Source organism: Poecilia formosa, unplaced genomic scaffold (assembly GCF_000485575.1).
Source record: "Poecilia formosa unplaced genomic scaffold, Poecilia_formosa-5.1.2 Scaffold77, whole genome shotgun sequence".
Classification (NCBI taxonomy): Eukaryota; Metazoa; Chordata; class Actinopteri; order Cyprinodontiformes; family Poeciliidae; genus Poecilia; species Poecilia formosa.
In genome coordinates, this window is record NW_006800016.1 from 1,767,631 (window position 1) to 1,785,348 (window position 17,718).

At 43.5% G+C, this 17,718-nt stretch overlaps 2 protein-coding genes, 1 long non-coding RNA gene and 1 other non-coding gene across 8 annotated transcripts in view; 2 read left to right on the forward strand and 2 right to left on the reverse strand.

Moving 5' to 3' along the window:
- Positions 1 to 653: 653 nt before the first annotated feature.
- LOC103140865 (uncharacterized) lies at positions 654 to 3,534 on the reverse strand. 2 transcript variants are annotated; one of them, XR_476543.2, is made up of 4 exons: positions 3,436 to 3,534; positions 2,881 to 2,983; positions 1,414 to 1,444; positions 654 to 716 (listed from the first exon to the last, which is right to left on the reverse strand). It is a non-coding gene; the product is annotated as an uncharacterized LOC103140865 (long non-coding RNA). The 2 variants fall into 2 exon arrangements; XR_476544.2 differs by lacking the exon at positions 3,436 to 3,534 and adding an exon at positions 3,275 to 3,429.
- Positions 3,535 to 3,776: 242 nt separating this feature from the next.
- Positions 3,777 to 14,200, forward strand: tex10 (testis expressed 10). The gene is made up of 16 exons (XM_007556214.2): positions 3,777 to 4,107; positions 4,320 to 4,523; positions 4,741 to 4,928; positions 5,009 to 5,335; positions 5,430 to 5,642; positions 5,735 to 5,987; positions 6,089 to 6,201; positions 7,109 to 7,356; positions 7,632 to 7,767; positions 7,867 to 8,036; positions 9,292 to 9,469; positions 11,517 to 11,733; positions 12,995 to 13,075; positions 13,187 to 13,371; positions 13,613 to 13,823; positions 13,919 to 14,200. Exons 2-16 carry the CDS (start codon positions 4,341 to 4,343, stop codon positions 14,039 to 14,041), a joined length of 2,826 nt encoding a protein of 941 aa, XP_007556276.1. The 5' UTR covers positions 3,777 to 4,107; positions 4,320 to 4,340; the 3' UTR covers positions 14,042 to 14,200.
- The window catches only part of invs (inversin), a 33,450-nt gene continuing 29,819 nt past the window's right edge, over positions 14,088 to 17,718 (reverse strand). For 3 of the 4 annotated variants that reach the window (XM_016673451.1, XM_007556215.2, XM_016673450.1), the window contains exons 18-19: positions 15,414 to 15,500; positions 14,088 to 15,341 (exon numbers count right to left, since the gene is read on the reverse strand). In XM_016673451.1, coding sequence (XP_016528937.1) covers positions 15,226 to 15,341; positions 15,414 to 15,500 — 203 coding nt within the window. In that variant the 3' untranslated portion in view covers positions 14,088 to 15,225. The remainder of the gene's footprint in view (positions 15,342 to 15,413; positions 15,501 to 17,718) is intronic. The other variant, XM_016673452.1, reaches the window with a different exon arrangement.
- Positions 15,670 to 15,742, forward strand: trnat-ugu (transfer RNA threonine (anticodon UGU)). Its single transcript has one exon. It is a non-coding gene; the product is annotated as a tRNA-Thr (tRNA).

Genomic DNA, 17,718 nt, shown 5'->3' on the forward strand with positions numbered 1-17,718 from the left:
AACAAGAGGTTTTTTTTATTTATTTTTCAAACAATCTGAAAGGTATGGCATGGATTTGAATCCTCCCCGTACTCCATTACTCCTTACCAAATGCCAAATAATACCGAATTGGTAAATACATTATCCATAAATTTAATCTCGGAATAAATTAAAAAAAAACCTCACTATCCTTCAGACTTTGGATATTTTCCTGCTCATACATATCCAACTTAAATGAATTAAGTAATGCAATCATTTGCATTACCTTCAAAACATTACATCCAAAAGACGGTGGGGTCTGAGAACCAGAATCTAGAGCCACTGCTCTGGATGTTCTAGTCAGGTTGTAATTTTTGGACTACATGCAAAATGCTGCAGGAAGAAAAGTAACTCTGCTCATCACCACTTCTTGCATGATGCTGCCATCTGGTGGCCGTTTTGGTGTGGTAAATATTGAACAATGCTACTATTGTGATATTGCATTTATCTTGGAATTTTGAGCTTGAATATGGATGTATTGAATATATTAGACTATTTTTTTTATCATGAAAATTATGCATTTTTATAAAGATATATAAAATCTCAATAAAAACATACGTAAGTTATGATTGCAACATGATACATGAAAACTGCTGAGGGGAAAAGGTTCACCTTCTTACCGATGATGCTGTCTGTGATGTCCTTCAACACTTTGCTCAGAGAGGGGACAGAAAGGAAAGCATGGCCTTTGGAGAACACTGGAGAAAATACAGCAGTGATCAGCACAACAACTTCAACGTAATCGAAGAACAAAATCACTTTAGATTTCTTGCCGAACACAAAACTGCCACCAAAAATCCAGTAAAGGTTACACTGATGGAGTCTGTTGTGTTGTTGCAGAAATTGCAACAACCGATGACCAGCGAGCTCATTTCCTGATTAACTGAACACCATCAGACATCTCTGCAACTTATTGATATCTGGGAGGAATAGGAGAAGCTCTTAGCCAATCCCCACATATTTCCCCACCGGTCTGCAGGACACTGCAGATGCAGTGTCTGTCGCTGCGCTCAGCACCACAGGATTCACCGCTGTGCCACAGAAACGAAGCACCTGGTGAAGTATGAAGTGCAAAAACACCCTATTTGGCAATGTTTAAAAAATTAAACATCCAACAAATGTGATGCTGCAGCATCACAGGAGAATGTGTTGCAATGTCAGTGCTCAGAACCTTTTTACAATCTAAACTGGTCACCCGTAGCAACAGACAGGAAACCAAACTAGGTTAAAACTGTGCGAGGGCACCAAAAGAGTCCCCAGGTCACTGAGAGCGGGGAGGGTCGCTGCCTGGTGAACGAGTCACCCACCACTCATGACGTGAAGCACAGAGACCCAAGACCTCCAGCTTCACCTCTCAGCACAGGAAGTGGCGCCGTGTGTAAAAAAAACACTTACCTATGTCAGCAGAATGCAGATGCTGCTTTTTCTGTCACCGTGGAGGGAATAAACCCACGAGGAGGAGAGAGACACACACAGGAATTAGTGACAGGGTGACACTCAGCAGAGGACAGGACACCTCGTCCACGTCCGCCGCACCATTCAGAGCCGCTCGTTCACGTCATTCTCCGCGAGCCCCGCGTCACGCAGGGACAGCCACGGCAACGAGTTTATCTGGGCTCTGAAAAGTGTCGTCTAGTGATGAAGACTCGTCAGATGAGAGCAGCGACAATAAGTCACTGGCTTCATAGGGGACACGAGGACAAACACAGCTCAAAATACGCAAACGTCTGCTGCAGCCAGGTAACAGAGCACCGAGGTGAAGACCTGCCCGCTCCTCTGACCAGACGGACGTATTCATGAACAGTGGATCGACGTTTGGAAACAGAAAAAGATGCAAAAATAAGCTCAGTTCCTCTCATGGAGGAACTGATATGAATGGTAACACAATTACTATTATTATTACTGCCCACTAGTATTAAGATAACTGGAAAAAAAATAAATAAATAAAAAAAATCAGTATTCTGTAGAATGCGTCTCACTATTTACACAAATATTTAGTTGGAAAAAAAAAAAGGGTGGAAAGATACACCCCAAGAATGAAAAATTCCAGTGTGCCAAAAAGTAAAGTTGAACATTTTTAAAAGCCTTATTTTGATATCAAAAAGCAGACAAATAATCACGCACGTCATTAAATCATGAGGTGTACATTTCATTCTGATTCAACTTATGATCTAAATTTAAGTAGGACTGAACACAAACTGGGCAGCTGACAAGAGTTTATCTCTTCATAGTATTGCTCTGCGCTTGAGGGATCAGCAACTGGACTTTCAAAGCTCCTGATAACAGGTAGAGCTAGCCCAGCGCCGATCCCTGCACAGTGATGCATCGAGAGCTCGATGCCTGTGTGTGCACTGCATGATGCTGCCACAGCAGTGGCTCATGGCAGCAACAGCACATGCACTCTTGGCCTGTATGGTGCCAGAGGTTCACCACTGTCACCCAGGAAGGACTGAAAGCTGAGCCAACAAACTTATGAGGTTAGTGAAGCTCTCTTATTTTAAAGTTCACATCCCGAGTCCATCCCACTGTAAAGCAGGAAGACCGCAGGGTGAGGTGGCGATTTCCTTGTGTATGGAGATGGGTCCTGTTTAAAAATGAATTAATTGTTCTTTAGATATTTTTTGAGGTTGTTTTTTTTTTTAATTGTCTTGATCTCTAATCTTAATCTACTGTAGAAGAAGTTAGTTTTCCAACAGTAGTTGCCATGGTGATTGACAGATAGGAAGTAAGTCAAGTTGATTATACTGAAAACCTTGGGATGATTTACAAAACTCTAAACTTGTGTACTTTTATTTTTGAAATTGCAGTTAAAAATAATAAAAATAAATGGAAGTTATTTTCTATCTCTTTACTGCCATGCACCTTTTTCTTTTTCTTTGGATATGGTGGCCCATGATTTGGGGCAGGTTGTTCTTCTGTAGGTATAGCCGGAACCTCCACCTCCGAAGTCTCCATAGTTCCACCACTGCAACATAAAAAGAAACGTGTTTTCCAGAAACGAAATAAAACATGCAAAGATTGACGAAATTAACTACATGAATTTTATCCACGAGCCGCTAGCGTGTATTGTTTTGGTAAACTAACCGATTCAACAAAGGTAACCGAATAACTTGGAAATGACATACATTTCCAAGTAAAGAACTATTGGAAATGTATATCAGGAAAAAAAGCGGGCCAACGATGGTTGTATTTATTTAATTGTATGTTACGCATGTTTATTTTAGTGTATATTCGCAAGAGAGTAGGCCTAGCTTACCGTTCCTTAAATCCGGTTCTCTAAAGAACGGCAATGATAGATAATAAATTCTTGTCGTGATAAAAGCTACAACTCGCTTAGATTTTCATCACACAAACATTACAACATTACACAAACATTCATATCTTGGATTTAATTGCAAGACAGACACAAGTTCCTACCCTTGCAGACCGCCTGGACTGTTTGGTTTCGGAATAAAATGGGCACTCCGAGAAGGAGATAGGCAGACAATTATTTATCCATGTAAAAAAAAAAATATTTTTTTAAAAACTGCTTTGACTTCATAAATAGACTTTTAATAAATGCTTACATATATGTATCTGTTGAATATGATTAATGTTTAAATTTTAAGCTTTTGTAGTAGAATAATAAAAACAATGATGTTATTATTTACAAGGCACTTGTGCGGACAGCTATATGGTGCATTTATTTTTAATACCGGGGCGTACCGTACTGGAACCCAGACGTGAACTATTATGATTATTTGCATTGACAGCGCCCCTGATTTCATTTTTATTTAAGCTTTTAAAAAGTCTATTAATGGAATAATTTACAAATTAAAAATCTCACACATTACCGAATTACCAAGGTGTTGTTTTAGCTTTAGCTCCGTTAGCTTCGCACGACTTCAGTCCAACACATCGAACGGGCAGCGTTAATAAACATGAATGCTTTGAATCAGAGGACCCAGTGAACAACCAAGACGAAACTGAATACGTCTTTTTATATAAAATTATAGCCGTAAACTAGGCGGATATGTGTTTAGCATAACTCATTGTTTGATGATGTGAGAAGATCTGGCGGTTGAAGCCAAGCGTTTCTTTTTTACTGTGGTAAGTTAAAATCAAGTAACACCCATGCTTGATCCTGTAGGATGTACGTGAAAGGTAAGTTAGCCACATGATAGCAGTGCAGCCGCTCCGACCTTTCATTGTTGGTGTTTACCATTCAGATTTGGGCTATTTTTACATCCCTGCAAGCGATACGGTTATCTTCTATCTCATGCTAAATGCACATATTAATTCCGTTTTACGTTGTGTTACAGAAATTCTAACTGTCCGCAAAGATGAAGGCCAAAAAGAAGAAGAGGCAGGACGATTTCCAAAAAGTTAAGCTTAAAGTGGGAAAGAAGAAGCCCAGGGCTGATAATGCCACCAACACTAACTTCCGTACAAGAGGAATCTGTCTGCCTGACCAGTTGAAGAGAGACACAAGCGGCCCCACAACTCACAGACAGCTGGGCATTACTGTAAGTTCTGCAGAACTCCAAAACAAACCTTATATGTACAATGGATTTCAAAAGTATTCACAGCCTTTGAACTCTGTCACATGTTTTTTCATTGTACAGACAAACTTCGGTGTAATTGTGTTGGGATTTAATGCTTTAGAGCATCAGAATTTAAAATTAAAATAAACTTTTCTAAATATCAATGCATTTAGCTTTAATTCTTTTTTTTTATATCCAGGAGCTCCTGTCTCAGCTGCATCATTACAGTGCCAATGTGAAACACAGTGCCTTGTTGGGGTTGAAAGAGCTACTGTCTCTGAGTCCTTCTCTGTTGGAGCAGCATCTTTCACGCCTGCTCTCCGAAGTGGCAGCTGTTCTCGCCGACAAGGATGGAAATGTTCGTGTGGCAGCAACCCGGGTTCTCAGGTCCGAAAAGCACACCGTTCCCAAAACGACGCAGGTCTTTAGATCTTAAATAAAAACACAGTGTCTAAAACTTGTTGCAGGTTCATCGCACAGTCTGTGCCGGCAGAACGAGTGGCTCCGTTCTTCCCCCTCCTCAGCGCTCACCTGACCTGTGCTATGACCCATATCGAGCCAGGCATCCAGGAGGACGCCATGAATGTCCTGGACATCTTCCTGGAGCATTACCCCTCTCTGCTGTCCTCTCGCCCCGTGGTGCTCCTCACCAACTTCCTGGAGCTGATCTCTCACAGGCAGCACTCCGGAGGAGCCAGAAAGGCTCAGGACGCCAGGGGCCGAACCTGGACACTCTCAGTCCACCCAGACAGGAGAGTGACCAGCCAGCAGTGGCGCCTCTCTGTTCTTCTTAGGTAACTGTCTGCTGACGTGGTTAAAAAATGTAAGTAGAAAAAAGATTTTTCAGAATAATCAAAGCATTGTTTGTTCAATTTCATCGTGTTCCAGACTCGGAAACTTTCTGCAAGCGGTTGTTGAGGAAAGACCAACAGAGGAGGGCGACTTGTCTGTGCGAACCGATGGAGTGTTCAGTTCAAGTGGGATGGGCCGTGTTACCCCTCTGAATCTGAACTTTGAGGAGCTGACTTACAAAAAGATTGACGTTAAGGTGTATGAAAACTCTGGTGCCACGCCAACTCCCCACTCCACCTTTAAACTCAGGTACGATGTCAGTCAGGAAAGAAAACAATCTCATCACTTTACGTACCAGTGTAAAATCTAAGTCTGGCTTTCTCCTATAACTAACCGCATAGACCTGAGATGGACCCTGGCGGCGTGGGGAGCAAGGATCTGGACTCGGCCGAGACCGTTCAGAGTTTCGCAGGCACGCTCGTGCCTCTGCTGCTGGAGGTTTGGGTGGAAGCCTGCGCCGGAGACTGCTCCTGGAACAGCAGCGAGGGCGCCCACCTGCTCACGCCCGACGCCACGTCCGTAATGTTCCAGGTCTTGTCTATCCTCCAGCTGCTGAGGAAACTGCCCACCCGCCGTGAGAACAAGGACGCACTGGTGAGAGATGAGACGTTGCACTTTGCCGTTCTGTCTTTGTTTTGTGTTCAAGTAATTGATTGTGCAACAAAAGAATAACAGCAGCCATTGCTCTTGGTCAGGATGCTTGGTTTCGTAAGGAATATCTGGAAGATTTTAAGCAGCACTTCATGAAGAACTTCCCGTATGGTCTGCGGGACACACCGAAACATAAGAAGAAAGTTGATCTGAAGAGGTAAGGAAGTAATAGCGTTCACTCTGGGGGTAGGCGACGTGGACTTAAAGTTTTATCAGGATATTTTGTTGGACTACTGTGATAACAATAAACGTGACGATAAGAACTATTTATCATAAATCAAAATTCTTATTGTGACGAGATATTTATCCTGACGAATGATAAACAATGTGATATATGCCCACCCCTAGATCAAACACATACATTAACAAACATTTGCTTTGTGTGGCAAAAGGTCAGAAAACTGAATTCTTGCTGCTTTGACTCTTTTCCACACGAGCTCCTCCGCGGAGCCGCCGTTCCCCTCGAGGCGCATAACTGAGCACTCCACCACTCGGCTCCTTCAGACTAGCGGTAGCAGCAATTAGCCAACACCTGGTGGAACTGCGCATCTCCTGAGCTCGTTATAAGAGCTAATTCTGGGTCCAGTTCTCCGACGAACATTTGTGAACGGTTGAAAGATAAATGTCGATGGGTTTTTCTATCGTTTAAAATCACAATAAAATAAAAGTAGTAATGAGGTCAAATATGAAAATGTTTCAGTGTCTGCACAGTACTTTATTACTGTACTTTGCTAGAAAATTTCCATATTCAATCAATCGATCTTTATTCCAGGCACAAAAAGGTCCATAGTGAAAAAAAAGGTAAAAAACAAACAAAATAAGAGAAAAATAAAATTAACATGACAGAAATACACAAATAAATGATGATGCCAATGTTGTTTTTGCATCTTTCAGTTGTTGATTGATGCCTTTAAATCAGACATTTCATATTTCACATCGGACTGGAACCAAACGGAGAGCTTTGAAAAACCAGCTCTGCTTTGATCGACTGATTTTCTGCAGTCGGGCACCGGTAGACGTTTGAAGCCGCTGAGTTTGCCGACACTTTGCTGTCCTCTCTGCAGGAGCAAACAGACAGCGGCCGTCCCTTCCGCCACCGTGGAGCCCCTGGCTTTAAACATCACGCTCTGCCAGGTCATGGTGTCTCTCAGCCAGAAGCAGGGCCTCGGTCAGGAGGCCGATGGGCACTGGCTGTCGCCGCTGAGGGCTTTTGTTCGGGACACCCTGGGGAGCGGTGTGAAGCTGAGCTACAGGCAGCTACACATGCTGCAGCGCACCGTGTGGAAGATGGTGCTCACGCAGCAGAGCCGAGGTAAGCATGCGCATGATTTCATCAACGCAGAGGCGTGAACTTAATTGCGACTACATGAGTCCATTGTAGGCAGCGTGGCCGTATTTGTCACGCTCACCCCTGTAAACCGTAGATGCCAAATAAAGATGTCTAAAAGACTGAATGTTGTGTAGATTTCAAAATGTTAGTTTGGATGCCAAAAAAGAAGTTCAATAAGTTTTTTTTTTTTTTTGTTGTTTTTTTTTTTTTTTTTTTAAATAATTAGCCTGAATTAGCTCTGTGTTGTATCTGTGCAGCAGTGACAGAGGAGCTGCTGGCGGCCGTTTACATCTACTACAAGCAGAAGAACCTGCCGCTGCAGACAAGATCGCTGCTGCTCTCCTTCTACAGCAAACTCTACCTGCAGGAGCAAGAACACACACACATCGCCAGGTAACCAGAAGAGACGTCAACACCACAGATTGTCTGCTCAAGTCCGATCTATGTGGTGGAGTTGATGTGAGCGTGCCGTCTGTCCGTCTCTGCCTGAAGGAGCAAGGTGTTGTGTCGATGGCTGGCCTCCCTTCCTGTTCAGTTGTCCCAGCTGGGCCACCGTAACCCAGCTCTGTCTGCTCAGCTGATCGTCTCCATCCATGCTGCAGCTTCCCGAGGAAACAAAGAGCTTCTCAACAGTCTGCAGACATACGCATGCAGGCTCTATGGTGAGATCAGCTGTTATGATGATTATGGGAATGTTGGAAACGACTCTGGAAAAGCATTTGATGTTTTCCCAAACTCTGAAATCTATAATCATACTGAACTGCAGCCAGTCTGCTTCTTTTCAGCCGCTTGCAAATTACTGGTGTAGTTCTGATTAATGAGGATTTTAATATTTTTCAGGTCTGGACAAGTATTTTTTTGTTAAGTGACTGACTCATTGATTGATTTATTTATTTTTTTAAAGTGGCCATGCCAGTTCTTTTTTTGACTTTAGGGAACTTTAAACTCAGGTTGCGACGGAGCTGTCGGTTTAATGTTGGTCCGGTTTAAGCAGCCCTACCTACAGATAAGAAGTGATTTACTCTTCAAGTAGTTAAAAGGTGACATTTTCTTTCCAAATGTTCAGAATTAAATAAAACTCAAGAAAAAAGCCTGAAATTTTAGTTCAAATATATAAACAAATAAAAAATGTTTGCATGAACGAAGACAGCCTGACGCTCCTGCAGACTCCACTGGCCAGAGTCTGCTTGGTCCAGGTTGAAGTTCATGAAAGGACAATTAGAAAAACACTGAACAGTACGGCTTGTTTGGATCATGCGGAGATTTCTGTACTTATCCGTTAAGAGATCTAATATGGGGACTTCTGGTTCTGTGTCTGTAAATCCCATTGAACTGTGGTAATATTAGAACGCTGAAGACGATTGTGAAAAGCTCATTTTTTTGCAAAAGCTACCGTTTCATTTTTGTGAATGAAGTTGCAATATTGCGTACTCAGTCATGTGCTTTCTCTTATCAGTTTATTTATTTATTTTTAAAGAATGAAAGCTTTATTTTTGCACTTATCATGAAAATGTCTACAGACATTATTTGTCCATCAGGGGGCAGTATTACTCCACACGTTAATCTTCAGACTGCTTGCAGATTGAAGTTACAGCGTGTTCATGTGCGCAGCTCAGAGGATGAGTAGATAGTGAGGCGGGTGTGTGACACACACACACACACAGGGAGGAGGGGGTCCAACGGAGCGCAGTCCTCCATCACAAGACTCCTTTTGTCTGAGATCTTTTGACATCAGCATGTGCGTCAGAGAAACAAACCAACACACAACACACATGGAAATGATCTGCACCCTAACAGTAGCAGTTATGCTTTGCTCTTCCTTTTGTTTTTCACAATAAATGAACAATCCAAGTATCACTGTTTTGTAAACCTCTGAGGGTGCAGCGTGTTAAACAAACATTGTGTGTCTGTGTGAAGATCCTCAGGACGGAGTTGTGGTGCTGCTACCAGCAGAGTCCCAGCAGCGAATGGTGCAGCTGCTCTACTTCCTCCCCAAGATGCCCCAGCCCCTGCTGGCCAATCTGAGCGGCTGCTGCACCACCGGACGCATCTCTGCGAACCTCGCCGCCTCCCTCATCCGTCTCCTACACTTTAGGTGAGCGTCCGACCCGAGCTGCTCAACGATGCATCTTAAATCACATTGCCACCACAGTGTCTTGTAGAAACGACAACATTTTCACATTTTATGTTTGCACTGCAAATTGCAATGTTTTTTTTTTTTGTTTTTTTTTTATTTGGATTTTATGCATCAGACCAACATAAACTACTGCATGATTGCGAAAAATGATCAGAATTTTTCTGTAGAGGCTGCAGAGATCCACAGCTCAAGGTGGGAGAGTGTTCAGAAAGGAACACAGTTGGTCTGCAAATCAGAGCTTTATGGAAGAGCGGCAAAACATAAGCCTGCGTTGAGAGAAAACGATAAGAGGTTCAGTTTGTAGTTCATCACTAGACATGTGGGAGAAGGTGCTCTGGTCAGATGAGACAAAAATGAGCTTCCCCCCCCCCCATTATTCTTTGTGAAGAAGAATAATGGAGAGACTGAAATGGAGAGCCTCTGTTGAACATCCGTTTTCAAGCCCTGCCACAAATTCTCAGATTTTGGCACAGCTTGCGTTTTTATTCGACCCCTTTATTCTGACACACCTAACTGAAACCCAGTTCAGCCAGCTTTCTTCAGGAGTCACCTGATTGAAAAATTAAGTCCACTCGTATGCCGTTATGCATGTGGCGGAAAACTAACCCAGGACATAAACCTGTGCAAAAATAGTCAACAGATCAGCTGTGTACTGTAGTTTAAGTATTTATGTCGTTTTTAATTTAGTTACATATTCATCCTTTACGTAAGAAAGACTGTCATTTCATTTAGTCAATAAAATGTTTTTATTGAAAAAAAAATTGAAATATTTATTTACATTTTTAAATATTTTTATTGTTGTTTAAAATAAGCTTAAATGGTTCAATGAAAAATTTGCAGAATGTTCCACTTTTAAAGCCAAATAATCGTCAGAATAACCGATTACTAAACCAAATGCCATCCCCACACTGAAACAAGGTGGTGGCAGCATCGTGATGTGGGGATAGTTTTATTGGGGAAGATGGCCGCTCGCGTGTATGTGTGTGTGTGAGTGAAAATCAAGGCCTTAATCCAATTAGGAATTTATTGCGAGATTTGCTCTTGAGATAAACCAAAGAAGAATCAGAACATTTTCAGTCTCTAAATGTGCAAAACTGGTACAGGCGTAAACCGAAAATATTTACAGTTGTAATTATAGTGAAAGGTTTTACTTGGAAAAATGTTGAAAACAAAGTATCGTAGTATACATTTACTACTTTGTGTCGGACCGCCACAGAGAGTCCCAATAAAATCCGCTAAAGTTCTCGGTTCTGTGGTGACAAAATGTAAAACGGGTTCAAATGTTTGAACTGTCGGGAACAAACGTAAAATCACCGGCCACCACAAGATGGCAGTATAGTGCTTTCACTGTCCATCAAATCTCTTACCTGCATCTTTATCGCTTCTGGTGCAAATTTCCCATTTATTTTACATTCAATGTAGCAATCAGTATAGAAGCGGGTTCTTGCAGCAGCTCACCTTTGCCGAGATGCGCGGGTTGGAGATGCGCGGTTATCAGGCGTAGTGTATATGCCATGTTGTCTCTGACCTGTTTTGCCCCTGGTGTCAGTGGGCCAGTGTTACACAAATCTGGAGCGGTGAGATTGCAGAGTTCACATGGGATGGGATGTGTGCATAATGGATTTGGTACAAAGAGTTCTTTGGGAGGCTGGAATGCAGCATCGTCATGGAGTATTGAGTGCACTGCCTGCATGTGCCTCCCAGGCTTTTTAAAACACACACAGTTATTCACACACATTTCCTGCGGTCACACATGCATCCTCCCCGAGGACAAGGAGCCATTTTTCATAACTGTGTTTACGTGCGTTTTTGGCTCTGATAAATATTTTTGCTCTTATGAAACCCTGATAATTTCTAGATATGATTAAAGGAGGAAGAGCATAATCAGGTTTTTTGTTTCTTTTTTTCTTTTTAAAGAAGCTGCATAACTTTCGAGTGCTGCGTTTTGTGAAAACAGACTGTTCAGTATTTATTGTTTAGGACGCCATCTGATTTCGCTCCTCAGGTCCTCTCTCAGCAGCTGGTCGGTCGGGAGCCAGGAAGCAGCTCTGCAGGACGTCGACTACATCAGCTTCCTGTTCTCGACCCTGGCGGGCTTCTCGTCCGAACACCTCGCCGCCCTGCAGGACGATGAGACCGCCCTGCTGCCCTCCTCGCTCTCCCCCCTTTGCCTCTACCAAACGCCGCTGGAGCATTTCACGCACCACTGGGATGTCGTCGAGGTGCGAACTCTCCTCTTGCCAGTCGGCTTCGTGCACATAGCGAAACCCGCCACGGATGCGGTTCTTAGAGTTGTCAAGTTTTGATATTGTGGACACAGCTGTGGTCTTTCAGCCCCCTCCACCCCCTGGTCTCTCTCTGTCCCCCACAAAGAGCTCAGAGGAAGGAAGTTTTATCACTGCGCTCCTGCTGAGAGGGGACCCTTTATCATGTTGCGCAGGTTGGAGATGCGCGGTTATCAGGCGTAGTGGATATGCACAAATGGTAATGAGAGCCTGTGGCATGATGGTAGAGTGACATTTCTGCACAGAAATTACCACTAACCTAACTGCGCCCCGGGGCAAGTGTGTGTGAGCTGGTCGGGGGGGCTTATAATCACTAATTCAGCCCCCTCAATTAAAGCCTCAGATCCCTCTTCTCTCATCTTCCTGTCCGAGTCAATCACAGCCGAAGCGGGGGGCGGGGGACGCGCGGTGGCAGCGTTACGAAACGGACCGTGTCAGGTCTGGTTCGGCTAATGAGACGGGATTGTTTTTAATGACGGGGGAGCGGGGAGGGTGGATGCCGACAGGTGCAGCGTTCAGACACGCAGGCTCTCGCACCTCAATTTGATAAAAGGTAATGAGAAATTTGATTTGGGTTTTCAAGTTAATGAAGAAAAGCAAAGTCTTATTTTTCACTCTTAAAAAGTTTGGCGGCAAGAAGGCCTGAAATTAATTCAAACATGTTGGAGAGTAACGCAAGTTAAAGCCGGCTGTCATTAGGCAGCCGTTTAATTGTTCAAACGTCATTATTCGATTCTCCTTTCCTGCAAACGCGGACGAAGAGGAACAGCATGTTGGTTTTGGACATACAGTTGTAAGTGGCTTTCAAAAGGCTACAAATCCAAAGAACGTGATGAATTGTTTTCAAAACTTTCGCACCTTAAAGGTGATAATTATCCAATGACCTTCAACAAAAAAGGAAATGTTAGAAGGGAACCAGCCTCAGTGTTGTTCTTAAACCACCTTGTCTAAAATTAAGGCCTTAAAATGTCTTAAATTCATTAAAGAAAATGTAAGTTGGTTTTAACATATGACAATCTCAAGTTTTAATTTGACAATGCAATGTGAAAGCGAACCGCTCCAGTAACAAATGCTTAAATTTTGGTCCCCAATCGAATCGAGTGTATCTGGTGTGAAAACGCCTAATGTCGACAACATTGTTGGCTCTACATCAGCAACAAACTTCACTGTAAATGGTGTAAATGTGTTTGATCCACAGGAGGTGTGTCGCTCCCTGGAAACCATCGGATCAAAGTCGCAATGCTTTGACATTCTGCAAAATGGCATCTTCAGATACCTGGTAGGTGTTCAAATATCAGCTTTGCTACCGTAAGAACAGTTCAGTTCAGCCTTTGCCCGTTTATGTCCGTGTTCTCTGAACTCTTAATCAAAAATGTTTTTTTTGTCTTAGATGAAGTTGGAGGTTGTTCCTGACAGCATGGCAGCCGGGCTGCTGAGAGCCGTTTCCAGACTATTAGACCTGTCCATCCTGCCCGCCGAGCAGGTGCTGCGTTTCCTGTCCCAGTGCTGCCTCAGCCTGCTGGTGCTGCTGGTCATCATGCAGCAGCACGCCCCCGCCGAAACCAACCACAAAAGGTGCATTCTGGGGGGGGGGGGACGACAAGATGACAGGATAGGGTTCCTATCCTGCATTTCATTTCTGGAGTCTCGAGTGGCAAGACTTGGAAATACACAAGTTCAGTAATTAAACTATGGGATGGATGATTGGGGTAGATATTTTAGATGGTGCCATGCTTCATTTCTCACCAAACCTTAACCAGAGATCTGGACAGTGAGTTGCATTACATGGACGGTTTTAAAGCCTCTTTGTCTTCAGGGAGGCAATCTGGAGTTCCTGTGTGACGGCACTCAGCAGCGTCCCTCGCCTGCTGCGGATCGTTCTGCAGTCGATGCACGTTGGAGACCTGAGCGCGGAGGAGCTGCCGCAGCTCGGCCAGATCCTCTCGATGCTGCTGCAGCACACGCCGCTGCACAACCAGCTGATGGCCAACGCCGTGCTGCTGCAAGAGCTCATCCAGAATCTAACGGTAAACGATCTCGGCGCTCCTGTCCAACTTGCCGGCAGAGGGGAAAGTTAGGGAATAGACCGACTGTTTACATTCTGCGTATTTGTGTTTTTTAGAGGTTTTTCCGGGGAGCGACCAGAGAGCAGTGGCTGACGGATTTGCTCTACTGTTACAGCGTCACCGTGGCTCACGGCTCGTCTGGACACCGTGGAAGTATGGGCCTCAGAGACATGTACTAACTCCCATTTATTTAGCAGAGACGGAATCAACAAACTTTTTTTCCCCCCTTTTTACTCTTAGTTCACGTTTTGTTGTGCCTGTTCTGATTGTTTGCTCAGTCTTTAATGGAGCGCAGAAAACCTTTGTTTAAAAAAATAGAATAAAGGAAAATTAAAATCAAAGGTAACCTGAGCTTTTTATTTTATCCATCTTTTACATAGAGCTATAACATTCAGTGTAATGTTTAATTAATTTATAAAGTGACAGCTGTGATAATGAAGGTCTAATTCAGACATGCATGTTTCTTTTGAAAGGGAAAACGTTTAAAAACAGACCAATGTGTAGAGTGTGTGTGTGTGTGTGTGTGGACGGCTGCAGGTGGGCTATCTGTATGACCGGCTGTTGATAGACTACCTCATTCTCTGTAGCGAGGAAAGGTTATCTTGGTGTGTGTGTGTGTGTGTGTGACAGCAATGGAGACTGAGGGGGGCAGTGTGTATGCTCTCCCTCCACAATGGATGAAAGGTTATCTTTTACACACGCCATTTCTGTAGACTTAACCCCACCCTGTGAGGTCACGGCTCTGATGTCACATGGCTTAATTTTAGAAAGCCCGGCATTTTGAGCCAACATTGTGTGCAGTAAAGTCTGACAAGGTGAGACTGACAGCCAGCTGAGAAAACGGAGCACTGCGCTGCAGAAATATTCATAATCCTGCAAGTCTTTTACTGTTTGTCAGGTTCAATCCCAACTAAACATTTTTGCACAACTTCAAACCTTCTAGCATCGAAGGTCTTCAACTTCAGGGCTGGTGTCCCTGCCGTCTCCGCGCCCTTGAGAGTCTCAAATTTATGTATTAAAAAATGAGGAATCAAAATGTCTTAAATTTATTTTACATAGATGCAAGTTGGCTTTAAATATATTAATCCCAAGTCTTCAATTTTGTCATGGCAGAACCATTTAATCTCTATGACAGTGTATTGGTGCCATTTTAGATGGAAAGAAAAAAAATATTTCAATGTTTCGATGAGCCCCAAAAGACTTGAAGCTGGAAAACAAAAACCATGCCACATCTTTTTTTTTTTTTTTTTTAGATTTTTACTTCAAGATTACAAAAGCTATGTGGTAGTCTACCTCATAAAATCCCAATAAAATACACTGAGATCTGTGTATCCAAAGTACCGTTGGTAAACGCAGTGCGTGTTCAGTGTTTGCCCCGTCCTCTCGTCCCCTGTCCTGCGCTCTGTGGTCTCAGGTGGTAGGAGTACAGCTTGGCTTGAGTCAAGGCGCCGGTCAGGTGAATGCAGTCTAAACCGCCCACTGAAACACAAGCAGAAGATCGACTTCAAGAGCCTGAAAGGCGGTAAAGAGTGTGAGGATGTAAGCACTTACACTGACTCTGGGTGCGTAGGGGAACGTTCAGCAGGAGCTGAGGATGAGAGCCCTGAAGCGAGCGTCCTTGTCTCGCCATAGAGTTGCCTGAAGGAAGGACATTGGGAGTTGGTTTCTAACACCATCATTTCTGAATTCAGTGAGCCAAGGGTGGATCATGACAGTGAGTCCTGTAAGACTGGTTCATCCAGCCCAGGTCTACACCTATGTCCTCCTGTCTTTATATGTGTACTGTCACATCTCAACACAGGTCACAGGCCCTATAGCTCAGTGGTTAGAGCACTGGTCTTGTAAACCAGGGGTCGTGAGTTCAATTCTCGCTGGGGCCTAACGTTATCCTTTTCCAGTTAATACTATCTGCGAACGCCTAAGAAACGCCACACGGGTGTTACAGTTTGACAGACCAGGGAGTGGCGGTGGCGCAGGGAGTAGAGCACATGAACTCAACACAGCTGTTGTGGGTTCAAGTCCCAGACCCTCTCCCACAAGTGGCCAATTATGAAATTGACCACCACAATTTGCTGATTTCAGAACAATGAGAAATGATTCAGGAAACACATGGTAGTGGCCCAAAATCTTAAAGGTAGCCTCTGTTATGTTTCCTTGAACAGGTTTATGGGCAATACAATGCCTGTTTATTCAATCAGAATGAGCTGTTTTATGGCCTCTTGTCACTTTAAATCCAAATTAGCTGCAGCTAGCCACACCCCCCAACTCAAAGTTTACACTTTCACATGAAAATGGCTGCAAATAGATGTGCAATTATACCAACCGTCTCTGAACATTATACATACATCTTTCCTGAATAGTAAGTCAACAATAAAGCTATTTTTTCCCATTAGCCACTGTGCAGCACATACAGAGATAAAACCAGCTGACCAAATGTGCTGGAACTCAGCTTGGGTTGCTAGGTAACGGGGCTGGGCTTGGCTGGGGTTGCTAAGTAACAGCGCAGTTCCTGTAGGATGTGATTTAACAACTGGGAGATTTTTTAAATGACTTGTTTTCCAGCGCTTTTTAAGCACCTGGGCTGTTTTTAGAAACAGTTTAGACCCAAATTGAACAACAAAAAAGTGCAAAATATGAATCCTATTTAAAAAAAAAAAAAAAAGAAAACAGGTCAAATGGTTTATTACTTTAAAGTGACCAGCATTAGTGTGTCAAACTTCCTTCTGCTTCGTGGAAATGAAAAAATGAGAAAATTCGCCTCATGAACATATGTATGTGTGTGTGTGTGTGTGTTGGATGGTGAGGCGCGTGTGTGTGGCGAGCGGAAAGCTCTACGCAGTCGTTTGACATTCCCCGTGACAGCGCTGAACTTTTCACAGTGCCAGGAACTGTCAGGTAGGGAGAAGGAGAGACAGAGGCAGGGAGAGGGGGAGGAAGACGACGAGGAGGGAGCGGTGGGGGGAACAGCCGGACCGAGGACCCTTTCAGTCCGTATGAGGGTGGAGGGAGAGCGCCCGGGTTTGTCTGTGCTTCTGCCTGTCCTCCTATCATCACCTGGTGATGTGCAGTGAAGGTCGGGCCTGTCTGAGGGAGCGAAACCGCGGTAGGAAAACCCAGCTGATGGCGTCCAGATACGAACGCTGGTACTTACACCTGAGAGCTTGTCGCTTCTCATCCAAAGCCACAGCTTCACTTTCACAGTAGAGCAGCAGCTATTTTCCTATTAAACTGACACCATTAACTTATTCATCAGCGCTCAAACTGCAGAAAATTTATCCATTATTTACCCCATGATTGGAAAACCTCAGCTTAAAGCCAATGCAGCTGTTGTATAGTAGTTCCTCAGGAGTAATTACTGCTTTATTACCTTTCAAAACAATTGAGTTTTGCTTTCTAGGGAGCATTTTTATGTAAACTCCTCACTCCTTAATGCAACTATGAGTATATTTAGACAGGGAGGTAAAATCCATTTGTTTTTAAACTGCTGTTGGGTTGTTTCAGGCCTGCTTCTGGTATTGATATAGAGTTATATGATAAAAGCTACATGGAAATGAATTATTTTTACTCAAAATCTAAAAATAAAATTGCTGAGGGATGTAATAGTCTGTTAGGTAGCAAAATAATAATATTAAAAAGTAATTAAACAGTTTTTCAGAAGCCTGCAGTTCATGGTGGGCTATGAACGTGTTAAATCTTATCTCCATATTTTGAGGTATTTATTGCAGTAATTAAAAGTGATGGTAAAAAGTATTTATCCTCTTTTAGGCAACTGAATCTAATCTCCATTTCCTTGAACGGAGCTCAATAAAATCTTCACAGCTCTGCCTTTAACCTCTCCGACTCCATCCCAGACTCG

Bases quoted from the DNA above. Each gene is read 5' to 3' on its own strand.
- tex10 (XM_007556214.2), top strand. From the start codon at position 4,341: ATGAAGGCCAAAAAGAAGAAGAGGCAGGACGATTTCCAAAAAGTTAAG. The intron at 7,768-7,866 runs GTAACCAGAAGA...CTCTGCCTGAAG, and splicing joins GAACACACACACATCGCCAG to GAGCAAGGTGTTGTGTCGAT. The intron at 9,470-11,516 runs GTGAGCGTCCGA...TTCGCTCCTCAG, and splicing joins ATCCGTCTCCTACACTTTAG to GTCCTCTCTCAGCAGCTGGT.